The sequence below is a fragment of the Thamnophis elegans genome, chromosome 2 (genome assembly GCF_009769535.1).
Source record: "Thamnophis elegans isolate rThaEle1 chromosome 2, rThaEle1.pri, whole genome shotgun sequence".
NCBI lineage: Eukaryota > Metazoa > Chordata > Lepidosauria > Squamata > Colubridae > Thamnophis > Thamnophis elegans.
In genome coordinates, this window is record NC_045542.1 from 39,112,219 (window position 1) to 39,125,437 (window position 13,219).

At 45.0% G+C, this 13,219-nt stretch overlaps 1 protein-coding gene across 3 annotated transcripts in view; it reads left to right on the forward strand.

Annotated features, from left to right (window-relative positions):
• Positions 1 to 571: 571 nt before the first annotated feature.
• Positions 572 to 13,219, forward strand: part of AXIN2 (axin 2) — a 55,169-nt gene continuing 42,521 nt past the window's right edge. For 2 of the 3 annotated variants that reach the window (XM_032210039.1, XM_032210041.1), the window contains exons 1-2: positions 572 to 1,069; positions 3,315 to 4,268. In XM_032210039.1, the coding sequence (XP_032065930.1) occupies positions 3,445 to 4,268 (824 nt within the window). In that variant the 5' untranslated portion in view covers positions 572 to 1,069; positions 3,315 to 3,444. Of the gene's footprint in view, positions 1,070 to 1,112; positions 1,998 to 3,314; positions 4,269 to 13,219 lie in introns of those variants that run through there. The other variant, XM_032210040.1, reaches the window with a different exon arrangement.

Sequence of the window (13,219 nt, forward strand, 5' to 3'; positions counted from 1 at the left end):
AGAACCGGGAGGAGGGAATGCTGCCTGGCCCTTTAAGGTTCCTGCAGCACGAAGAGAATTGCAGGCATAATACGATTGGGGCGGCAGGATCACTTACTTCTGACGTTCCAAAGCCTGGGGGAGTTGGCTAGAGATTGTTTCCCTTTGATAAGGTCCTGGCAACTTAGTAACAACTCGAGAGGCAATAATAATCATCCTCGGAGTCTCAAAGCTTCGGCACCAACGTACCCACCAAAACCCTACGTCTCCGCGAGGAGGGGGAGGGAGGAACCCCCCCTCCCCAAAACCCTCATTATTAGCTCTTTAGTTCGGGCTTAACGCCCCGGATCTGTAGGCCAGCGTCTTTGCCGATCCTGCGATCTGAAGAACTGCGTGGCCTTTTATTTTCGGCTTGTTATTTCCCCCACTCTCTCCCCCCTCTCTTTCCCCCATTCCCCCCAAAAGAGGGGGGGAGAGAGGAAGGTGTTGCAGAAAAAGTCGCTTATCTCCCTTGCAGGACCGTTCTCTCGGTTGTTCACTTTGATGTGCACAGTTAAACCCACAGCTCAGTGTTTGTTGAAATAGCCCGGAGGACATTTGGTGCAAGGAATGACTGCTTGAAACAGGACCTGGGTTGAAAAGAAAGGGGGGCGGGTGGGGGTGGGGGGTCAGGAAAAGAAGTGGGGGAGGGGTCAGGTCTTTTGATTCTCACCCCCCTCTCCCCGCTCCTTTGGGTTAAAAAAAGAAGGAAGAAGGAGAATCTCCCCCCCCCCCAACAACTCTCGCTCTCTTTCCGCTGATATATTTTGAGTAACGTGCTAGTCCCCCCCCCAGCCCTCCTTGCTCCCCCCCTTTTTTGACTCTAAGATGCTGTTGAGAAGCTTGTGAGGAGGTGGGCGATAGGGAGGAATCAGCGCAGCGTTGCGGATTACTTTCCCCCCTTCCCCTCTGAGAAGGGCTTGGGGAGGTAAATTTTGAGCCTGGGGGAGGGAGAAGCCCCCCTCGCTGTTTGGAAGGAAGTGCCCAGGCGCCCGCTTAAACGGAGGGGGGGCGGGAGAAAGCGCCCCACCAACCAACTCCGAGATCAATGGTAAGTTGCGAAAGAATGTGTGTAATTCCTTCGCCCCTCCCCCCCGCCCGGTTGCTTTGATGTTTTCTTGGCTGGAGCTTTGAAGTTGTTCGGAGAAGCTGTTTTGCGCCTTCGTTGTGAGTAAGCAGAGCTAGGGGGAAAAAGGGAGAGCTGAGTCTGTACGAACCACAGCAGCCACTGAGCTGTGTGTGTGTGTAAGAGAGAGAGAGAGAGCGAGAGAGCTTAAGGGGGAGGCATCTGTTGGGGAAGGAATGGGTCTTTTCACAGACCTCCCCCAGCATAAACATCCCGGTAAAGTAGGGAGGAGTTTTGCCTTTGTTTTCCAGCAATGTTTTGTGACTTGGGAAGGAGGTAGAGACCCAGGGATGGCTTCGGTTGGTAGGTAGGCGAAGGATGCCTTGGCTGCCAGTCCCTCCTCCCGCACCTCTTCGCGTACACCCCTCCCACTTCTGTCAGCACCCTCGGTGAACTCCAAAGAGGCGCAGCGTGCTGACTTTGGGGTCAGTTGTTATCCAGGACTTGGAGAAGGCGGCCGAGGAAAGGTTTTCCTCTTCTCTCGTTCCTTTCTCTCTCCCTAGCTCTTTCTCTCTCTCTCTTTCTTTTTCCCCTTCTCTTTCTCTCTCTCCCCCCCCTCCCCAGTTCCTAAGATATCTCAGCAGATCTGCTTACAACCCCCCTTCCCATCAGTCGCCATTTCTGGATATTTTTCCTCTCTTTCCTTTAATGTTTCCCCTCCCTCTGCGGGATGATTCTCTGGGGATATGGGCTGCCCTGTCGCCGTCTCCTCCTCCTCCTCCTCAAAATCTATTTAATTTGTGTTTTAAACAATCGCCTTGGTGCCCACCGCCTCTTGGATGGAGTGCTTGTCTAAGTGGGGGAAGGCTCGAGGATTCTAACAGCCTGGTCTGGAATGTCTGCTCTTGTTCAGGTATCTTCCAGGACATCCTCCTCTTCCCTCCTCCTCCTCCTCCTCCTCCTTCTCCTCCTCCTCCTCCTCCCTTTGAAGCAGCTTTTGAACTTTCTTAAGAAAAGTTGAGGCGAGCAGGAAACCATCCAGGGAACTTTTTAATGTGTTTATACGCTCTAGGCTATGGGTGGAAGAGGTTGGTGGAAGCCTGGCATTGGGAAGGCAGCTCATTTACTGGAGTGGAGTTTGCAGCTCTTTGCGTTGTTTGACGGAGTAGCAGCTTCCTCCCCCCTCTCTTTTCTTTCCTGCATTGGGTGGTGGAGTTATGGTGAGCTGGTAAAGAACTTTGGATGCCCATCCTTTGCTCTGCTGCCAGAGGAGTAGAGAGCATAGCCCCCTCGCTCTAGAGTTGAATTATGTGTTGTTGTTTTTAATGGTGCTTTGTCGCATGAAACGGGACCAATGCATGATAAAGGTAGGGATAGCAATGGGTGGGTGGGTGAGTGGGAGAAATTACATGTCAACAGTATAGTTGAACCAAGCATGGCTCTTTTCGAAGGCAATGCGCAACTGGTAAGAAAGTCTTGGTTTTCAACACTAGGCTGGTCAAAAACTGTCTTTGTCTCTCCAGATTCTTTTCAACCTCCCCCCCCCTCTCAGGGTACAATTCAGAGGAGCATCCAGCATTGTGCTTGCTTAGGAGGGTTTCTGGTGATCCTAATCTAAACGTTTCAGGAGTTGAAAGGTTGGGGGGGGGAGAAGAGAGAGTGAAATGGAAACCAGATGCTGAGGAAAGCACGTTTTGTTCTTTTGCTGTGAGTTATCTAGGAGAGAGAGAGAAAGAGAAAGAAGGGAGGGAAGCAAAAGCTGAAGGAATGCTTTTTTTGCGCAAAATGGGTTCCAACGGTATGGGGAGATCTAAGATTATCCCTGGGACTCCTCAGATGTTATCATAAGTAGGAGAGGGGCGGTGGGGGGGGAGGGAAGCCCTTCGCCCAATGTTTTCCTTTGTGCATGTTGAGACTGTATAGAGGCAGTGCAATAAGGGGACCCCCCCCCCGAAAAAGTTCTTTTATTGTTTTTGTTCCCAACCCCCCCTCACCCCTCAACCCCCCCCTCTGCCTAGGAGAGTTAAAAGTGTGCCCAGAGTTCAGTCTTCCTCTTTGAAAAGCGCATTTGATACTTTTGATTAGTGCTGCAGATAGCTGTGGTTGCCTCTTTATTTTAATGTGAAGAGTTGAAAAGCCTGTTTACTTTTTGTCTTTGATGTTGCTTGGATCTGGTTTTGATTAGATCAATACTTCTCCCCCCCCCTCTTCTTTTTTTTTCTTCTTTAAGAGAGAAGACTCTGAGGATCCCCTGCTGACTTGAGAAAGAAAAGAGAGAGAGAGGCACACAGATTGCTGAGGAACTTAAAAAGGAGAGGGGGAAAAAAAGCGAGCTCTACCAGAAGGAACTCCCGGGAACCATGAGCAGCGCAGCACTGCTGACTCACCTCCCAGACCCCAGCAGCAGCTTCAGGGAAGATGCCCCACGCCCCCCTGTACCAGGGGAAGAAGGAGAGACACCATGCCATCTGGCTGCCAGTTTCTTTGCCCTAAAAAACCAAAGCTTCAAGGCCATGTCTGTTTCTTCCACGCCCAGGAGGAATGAGGATGGTCTTGGGGAGCCAGAAGGCAGCGCATCTCCCGATTCCCCTCTAGCCCGATGGACCAAATCTTTGCATTCTTTACTAGGCGATCAAGATGGTGCTTACCTCTTTCGGACCTTCCTGGAAAGGGAGAAGTGTGTGGATACTTTAGACTTTTGGTTTGCCTGCAATGGCTTCAGGCAGATGGACCTTAAGGATGCCAAAACTTTAAGAGTCGCCAAAGCTATCTACAAAAGGTACATTGAGAACAACGGCATTGTCTCCAAGCAACTCAAGCCTGCCACCAAGACCTACATACGGGATAATATCAAGAAGCAGCAGATCGATTCTGTGATGTTTGATCAGGCACAGACTGAGATCCAGACTGTGATGGAGGAAAATGCTTACCAGATGTTTTTGACTTCTGATATATACCTCGAATATGTAAGGAGTGGGGGAGAAAACCCTGCTTACATGAACAGCAATGGACTGGGCAGCTTGAAAGTGGATTGTGGCTATCTCCCCACCTTGAATGAAGAAGAGGAATGGAGCTGTGCTGACCTTAAAAACAAACTTTTGCCCTCCATACTTGGACTGTCCAGTAAGACCTTGAGGGCTACAGCCAGTGTCCGAGCTACAGAAACTGTGGAAAATGGGTTCAGGTAAGAGCAATAGATTCCATTTATTATGGGAGGGTGTTAAATAGTTACAGTGTGTTGCAAAAGGAGTGTGTAGATGAATGTTGTGTTCCTGGTTTAAATCAAATTTGGCAAAGAGACTCTTTTATTTTTTGAAGCTTCCCAATTTTGGCATTTATTTCTTGCTGGAGGGGAGGGCTGCCTTTTTCCCTAATAAAAAAAAAAGGAGTACGTTGTGGTTCTTAAGACCCACCAGTTCTAAACCTCTTTTAGACATCAAAAAGGAACTTCAAAGGGCTCTTGTTCTTTGAGACATGCATTAATTGTTACCACTTTAAACCACATTAAGAGGAACTGGGAAGAGCACCATCTAGGCATGTGAATGAGTAATGAAATACTAGTTTGCCAACTTCATCCCTAGCTGGTGTTGAAATATGTGGATTACATGTAGAAAATGGAGAGCAATTATGCGATGATGGAACTAGAAAATCCATATTATTATTGAGATAACCTGTAAAACTGAACCAAGTTGACTTCAGGAAGATGGTGACTCCACACAGGTACTTCCATAAGGAATATCAGGTAGTAGCTTGATAAATGAATATTAGCCGAATAAATAGGATTTCTTAAGCTAAACAAAACAAGCTTAGCTAAAGGGATGGCTCCAGGTACAGGATATTAGTAAGGGCAAAAGTCAGAAATGAACTGTGTGCTCCAGGTTCAAAGGAAGCTGCTTGATACCAACTTAAAAGTGTTGGTCCTTTGAGTTGGCTGCTTGTCTATTCCAACTAATGGCAGCTCTTCTTGCAGAATTCAGATACAGTTTTCTACTTGGAAAGGAAGAAGTCAGGATTTCAACCTAGGGTTGTTGTTTTCTCTGTGTGAAGGATTGTGCTCGTATTGTGAAGCTTTCCCCACATGCATGGCGTGTAGTCTTCATTTGAAGGTTGCTTTTTTCCCCGTTTCAACATTGTCTTTGGTAACCTCAAGAGAATGATGTGCGCTTTCCTTTGGTAGCATTGGCTGCTGAAAGTGGGGCAAGAATAGTTGTTCATCACCCCAAGTGGCAGCATCATCATATTATCTTTCTGTCATGAAGAGTAACATTCTCTTCTATGATCTTATTTTCCTTATTCCACCTCCCCCTCCTTTTGCCTTCATAAATCAGAATTGGTTGCATATGAAATGGTAGAGCAGAAGGATCTTCTCTCTCCCTCCCTCCCTCCCTCTCTCTCTCTTTCTCTCTTCTGTCTTGCTTTGGGAGTTTCTAAATCTGGTAAGTATTTGACATCTGGTTTACAGGAATTTTGTGAGTGTTTCTGTGATTCATGGACATCAAAGGACTTCAGGCATCTCCTCTTTTTTCAGCTTGTACCGACCATGGCCTGCCTCTAAGAGGAGGGATCTTGAACTGCATCCGTTGTGGGGTTTTTTCTTCTTTTTTTTGCTTCATTTTTAGCAAAAGGGACTATTTGGTCTTTTCTAGGGATAGGACTGACAAGGCAGCTGATTCCAATCCAGCTTTCACTCGCAGTAGTATAAATCTGGAGCAGCTCCAGATGTATAAGGAGCGGCTTACAGTTGTTGGCTGTGTATATGACATCCATGTATGACATATTTGTTTCATCTGTTTGATGGGAATGTGCGTGCTATTCTGTCTGAAGACTCAATTGGCTTTTTTTATGGTACCAGCTCTGCAGTAGTTCACATCTGCTGTGACAGTGAACTTGAGCATGGAGATAATGATCACTTAGATATATTTATTTTTCTTGGCTTAAGATAAAGACTGTAAAAGGGCATTTTTTGCCACTGGAACTCCAGAAATAATATATTTTAATATTCTAGAAGAGGATTCTCTCCCCCTCCAGGTTGATCAAACTTTACTTGTACATGCAGCCTCGTATCTTATCATGAATATGTTGATGGCATTTTATAGGGAACTCCTTTGCAGCTTTTACCATTAAGTAAACTGTTTGATAATCTTCAAAGAGGCATGGAATAAGGTTTGGAGCCTGTCTTCTCTGCATAAATAAGTAGAGAGTAGAATTTGAACTTGAGTTCTAGTATTGTCACTACCCCAGGCTTAGTGTGTGATCTTGGGCACACCAGCCCATCCATTCTCAGACTAATTTTTTCTGCTATGAAATTGAAATAGGACATACTTATGACGCTGTAGCTATGACTTTGTAAGAATTGAGTATTTTTGTTGGAAGTGTCAGATCCGGTAGCAGTTTCTAGACTGTGCTCTTACAGTTACATATTGCCCTAGGAAGCAAGCTCAAACTTTGGTTTATTTCAGTTTTTTCCCCCCTTTGGTCTAGAGGTCATCAAATTCTATTGCTTTTCTGTTTTAACTAATATAAAAATCCTGGTTTTCCCCCAAATTGGTAAAAGAACCACTATTATACATATCTAATTTAGCTTCTGCTAATGCATCAGTTTAACAGATAGTTATGGAGATTTGGTGTATACCTTTCCCCCACACTGCAACTAGCCTACAACTGTAATGCATAATTAACACACAATACTCATCTGATTTGTGTGTGAAACATATCTATATATGCTTAATGACTTTTGAGGCAAGAAAGCTATTTCAAGGTTGGTTGAACTGGCTATTCACACATGCAAATTGCTGCTCTGGCATGTGGACTTGCAGACAGTTACTTTGAAAGTTGTGACTTTAAGCCCCATGCAATGGAACTAAAAATAATTGTCTATGTTGTATTCTGAATGTATAGTGTGCCAGTTCATGGGCCCAGATCTGCCTTCCTACAGTATATAGACCAGTGTTTCTCAACCTTGGCTACTTGAAGATGTCTGGACTTCAACTCGGCATTCGCTGGCTGGGGAATTCTGGGAATTGAAGTCCAGACATCTTCAAGTGGCCAAGGTTGAGAAACACTGATATAGACAATAAGACAAGTTCTGAGTGAAGCTAGCTTTACTGCTGAATAAGCTGGATCTGGCAGATAGGTCTTCATTGATCAAAAGAGCTGCTGGTTGGCACTTATTGTATGAGAAATAATTATTAACTGAAACTAACGTATCCACAGTTAAATGACACCACAACAATGCCTTGCATGTGCAACCACACCTTCTTCTTATCGGTTTTTTTTGGAGAAGAGGAGGCAAGTTATATACCAGTTTCCTATAAAGTTATAAATACTACACTGCCAGCATTAAATAATCATACATGCCTCTACCTAGAACAGTGTTTCTCAACCTTGGCAACTTGAGATGTCCGGACTTCAACTCCCAGAATTCCCCAGCCAGCAAATGCTGGCTGGGGAATTCTGGGAGTTGAAGTCCAGACATCTTCAAGTTGCCAAGGTTGAGAAACACTGACCTAGAAGGACAGACCAATTTTCACGGGCTGCTTTAGCAGTTTCTTGACAAAGCATGCCATAAGTTTGGGTTTTCAAGTTCCTGTGTCATCAATTAGACACCATTTTGCTTTCTCCATCCCCAATCTGTACATCCCAGTGAATTGAAAATTGACTACAATTTCTCAGCACCCTCTTGCTTTGGTTGAAAATGAAGCTTTGAAGCTTTGTATAAAACAGGAAGGCAAAATTGAAAGAAAAAATGGAGAAGAAAAAGGAGTTTTTATTAAGGCTGAATGTAAACACTGTGCAGGGATTCATCTCTTGAATTTCCTCTGAAGTTCACATCCGTTTGTAGCTTAGTACATGGAAGGTCATCTTAAGTAATAGTTTATGTTCTATCTAGAAAGAGTGCATGAAAGAATAACGAAGATGATTAGGGGGATGGAGGCTAAAACATATGAAGAATGGTTGCAGGAATAGGGTATGTCTAGTCTACTGAAAAGAAGGACTAGGGAGGGAAACAAAACAGTAGTGTTCCAATATTTGAGGGGCTGCCACAAAGAAGAGGGAATCAACCTATTCTCCAAGCACCAGAAGGTTGGACAAGAAGCAATGTATGGGAACTGATCTAGGACAGAAGCAACCTAGAACTAAGGAGAAATTTCCTAATAGAACAATTACCCAGTGGAACAGCTTCCCTTCAGAAGTTCTCGGTGCTCCATCAGTGGAGGCTTTTAAGAAAAAAACTGGATAACCACTTGCCTGGAATGGTACAGGGTTTTCTGCTTGAACATGAAGTAGGACTAGAAGACCTCCAAGGTCCCTTCCAATTTTGTTATTCTGTTAATGGTCCTCTTGGATGATGATGAGAAACTACTACCTGCTCCTTGAAAATATTTCCCACCATTCTGTCTTAAAGTGATGGAGCTCTTGGTGGCCTTGAAGAAAGATAGGATGGAGATCCCTACACAGAGGAGTTACAAGATACCTTGATGAGATTTGGTTGCAATTAAGGTGTTAGTGTGGTCAAAATCATCCCGCTCCCTATTTTTCAAAGTAACTATGAAACCACCTTTAATTGGTTTACTCATTGTATGTTAGGCTCCCCCCTGTTTTAATGTGATAATTCTGTGTGAAGACTTCTCCATCCACTTTGCTGAAATCCTGAAAAAAAAAGATGTGAGCTAAGTGTCCCAGGGATTTATAAAACTCCTATTCGATGGTGCTTACCATTCCCGTTGAACTTCAAAGCAATAGTTGTGAAGCTTTCTTGTCGAAAATGATGAACTCTCTCAAAGTGACTGCTTACACTACTGAAGAGGCTCTTCTTAACCCTCCCATAGGGGATGCATTGTAAACATAACTTCCAGTGGTTGCTGCGCTGGCATGTTTCACATTGCGTGTGCTTGAAAAGAAAAGGCCTATAGAACCCCCCACCCCACCCCTGAAAGAGCCCCGGCTGGTTCTGTACAGATGGTGAGCATCTTGAAACCAGATACTTTACAACAACAAGCTCTGATGGGCCTGGGCTGTGTTAAAACAAGACATGAAACAGTTCCAAGGAGACCAATAAAAGGTAAAAAGGCTTCAATTGCCCCCTTTCCCTAAAAATAATAATAATAATAATAAAAAGTAACACCATTAACAGTGTACTGAAAGTTGAAATTTCAGAAGCAGAGATGCCTTATCAGGAGAATTGGCTTTGCTTTTAGGGGTAGAATTGCTATTCATTCCCATCCTCCCGGTAAAAAAAACTCCTGTTAAAAACCAAAAAAATAAATAAATCAAACTCTTCTCCATTTGTCTTGCTTAGCATCTTCCTTCCTTCCTTCCTTCCTTCCTTCCTTCCTTCCTTCCTTCCTTCCTTCCTTCCTTCCTTCCTTCCTCCCTCCCTCCCTCCCCCCTCCCTTCTTTTCTCCCTCCCTTCCTTCCTTCCTTCCTTCCTTCCTTCCTTCCTTCCTTCCTCATCTTTTAGACACAGTATCTTGAGCTTCCCACTAAGCAAAACTCTTGGTGCATTTTGAGAATGAATGCAGTTCCAGATGTGCAGAAATAGCTCCTTCTCTGGCAGTGCTGCCTCCTTGCAAAGGTCAGCTTGAGAGAGAGAAAGTTCACCCCTACTCTTGGCCCATGCTCCTTGAAGAGGTGGGCTGCCCCTCTATCTGTTCCTCCCTAACCACCCCAACCCCCCGTTTTTACAAAGGTTGGTGGACCCCAGTGAAATGGAGGAATGCACTTTTGTGAGCAAAAGTGAGCAAAGGCTACCTAGGAAGAGGGGAAAGGGACAATAGGGGACACATGGAAATACAGTAAAGGGGCTGGAATATTAGAGGGTGAAATGATGTTTTCCCTTAAAGATGCCAGGCTGTTTACTTAAATCTGCCACTCTCTGCAAGTGGTTTGAGGGGATCATTTTTTTAAAAAATAAATAATTTAAAAAGGACACCCTTGCAGACGTTAATTTCTTCTCCACCCACCCTGACTTCCAAGCTCCTTGAGCGGAACTCTTGATTAGAACAAGGGATTTTGAACCTGGGACAACGTCTGTTGCAACCAGCCTATTCTCTCTCCAGTGAAAAAGAGTTACCAAGCTGAGTTTCTTCCGGATGAGGGATGTGGTCTGGCCCCTCTGAGAATCTGTGCTGTGGAATGTTCTGGAGGTGGTGTACGTTTGACAGCCGAGATGGGGTGGGAGTTGGGGGGTGCCCTTTCATTCATTTTTCAGTATTTTTATGGAACAGGCATCTGGAACAAGGGGTGACTGCTTCGAATAAGGAACATCTGGTAAACTTCAGCTTGGATTCCAGGCTTTTAAGAACTGAAGAGTTAAAGGTGTTGTCAGTGAGGAAGAGCTGCTGAGACCTTCGTCTCTCCCAATTCTGAAAATTTTTGTATGTGGTGTTGCCATCTTGTTCACAGCTTTGAAGTCTTCTGTGTTTATCCAATGCTGGTTACCCTGTATGTAACCATCTCCCACCTTGTAGTCTTGTTTTATTCCTCTTTAGCGTTTTCTTGAGGATTGCCAAGTTGGGGTCATGACGTTTATCTATTTCTATGGTTTTGTTGTATCTCAGCCAGAATCACTATGGCTGAGATGGGTGGTCATACGAATTTGACAAATAAATAAATTACTCAGACTATTCGTGTGACAAAGGGGACGCTTTGACAGTGGCTAAGACGCTGAGCTTGTCGATCAGAAAGGTCGGCAGTTCGGCTGTTCGAATCCCTAGTGCTGCATAACGGAGTGAGCTCCCGTTACTTGTCCCAACTTCTGCCAACCTAGCAGTTTGAAAGCATGTAAAAATGCAAGTAGAAAAATAGGGACCACCTTTGCTGGGAAGGTAACAGCCGTTTAGTCATGCCGGCCACATGATCACGGAGACGTCTTTGGACAGCACTGACTCTTTGGCTTGGACATGAGCACCGCCCCCTAGAGTTGGGAACCACTAGCACATATGTGCGAGGGGAACCTTTACCTTTACTAGTATGACAGTGCCTATAATTCTTGATTTATAACCATTTTCTTAGTTATTGCTCAAAGTTACAGTGACACTGAAAACCCTATGATCATTTTTCACACAATTATCACATCCCTCATGGTCATGGGATCAAAATTCAGATGGCTGTCTCATATTTATGACAGTTGCAGTGTCCTGGGGTCACAGGGTCACCTTTTGCAACCTTCTGACAAGCAAAGTCAATGCGGAAGCTAGGCTCACTTAACAACCGTGTTATTAACTTAACAAATACTGTGATTTGCTTAACTGTTTGAAGAAAGGTCATAAAATGGGGCAAAACTCAACCAACTTGCTTAGCAATGGAAATTTTGGGCTGAATTGTGGTCATAAGTCAAGGACTACCTGTATCCTGTTGCTATCCAAAATTGAGCTGGCAGGATGATCCATAATAATAAAAAAGAAAGAAAGAAGAAATATTTTTTAGTGTGATTACCACACATAAAGAAGAAACTTTTGTGCATGTCTCCTTAAGATCATAGATCAATGAACAAAGATTGATTTGCTCTTCAAATCGGACTCCTGCTTTCCCACCTGCCAGCTCAATCCTTGCCTTTAGAGGCCCTCTGCTTTCTCCTCTGAAATCATATGCTCATTGCCTGATTTTGAAGCCATAGCCTTTCTATCAAGGTGACAGGGAAGACAATAACCCTAAAATATTGTGGGTGTGCTTACCACTAATTCCCAGTATTCATCAGATTTCCCAAGTGCATTGCATTAGTCTGTCTAGAGTTCAGTGGTGGGTTCCGGATCCTGGTGCAACCGGTACGGTGCAACGGCAGCCGGCAGCCACCACATGAACGTGCACACATGTTTACCTCCTGTGACGCTCCAGCTGCTCGGCGGAGCATTGTGCAGGCACCATACGCTCCATGCAGGTGCATGGAAGTGCCGAAGAGCTCAAATACAGGTAAGGACGGCAGGCAGGGAGACAGGCGGGCCCTCCGGAGCACCGGAACGGAACAGTACCCGGTGCTCCCGGCAGGCACCGTTACGCCTGTACCAGGGCGCACCGCCTGCAACCCACCACTGCTAGAGTTCCTGTAATGTACTGTAGGTACATCCTATTATAAATTGGAGGCAGAAGGGTGTCCGGTGTCTTTCTTTAAGGTCATGCTATGAGCTTGTAACTCTGATAAAATTTTTAGGAAAGTCAATTCATCTCTTTAAGGGTGATGCTCATTTGCCCCATGTCCAGTGGTGGGCTGCTGTCGATTTGGACCGGTTCAGCTGAACCGGTAGTTCCAACAGTCAGCTGACCCCGCCCCTGCCCTATCCTGTCCTATATTTCCTTCTTTCTGGCTCAGCTGATTCACGCGGCACAGCTGATTTCTGTGCCTCCGCTGTTCTACTTACCGGGGCTGCCTTAGAAGATAAGCAGCTGAGCTTCAAATTGCTGTATTTTGAACACTGTGCACAAGTGCATTAGGTGCGCACATGCTCACCGAACCGGTTGTTAAACTGGTTGCAGCCCACCACTGCCCATGTCAACCCTTTCTGCTTCCTTTTTTGTGAAGAAGTAAGAATATGAACATTCAATGTTTTCATGGGAAAGTAGTTGTGTATATATTGAGCCACGGTGGCGCAGTGGTTAGAGTGCAGTACTGCAGGCTACTTCTGTTGACTACTGCCTGCAATTTGGCAGTTCAAATCTCACCAGGCTCAAGATTGACTCAGCTGAGGTGGGCAAAATGAGGACCCAGATTGTTTGTGGAGGGGAGATGCTGACTCTGTAAACCACTTAGAGAGGACTGTAGAGCACTGTGAAGTGGTATATAAGTCCAAGTGCTATTGCTATTTGGTGGGATGCGGGTGAGGACCATGTCCAAGATGGAAATGTTATATACAGGTAGTCCTCAACTTACAAACATTCATTTAGGGACTATTTAAAGTTACAATGGCACTGAAAAAAATGATGTATGGCTGTTTTTCACACTTTCCTTGCAGTATCCTCATGGTCACATGATCTGTATTTGGACTGTTGGCAATTGCTTCATATTTATGACAGTTGCAGTGCCTTGGGGTCATGTGATCAGGTTTTTTGAACTGACAAGCAAAGTCGTTGGGGGAAGCTAGATTACTTAACACAATGGTGTCATTAACAACTGTAATGATTCACTTAACAACTATGGCA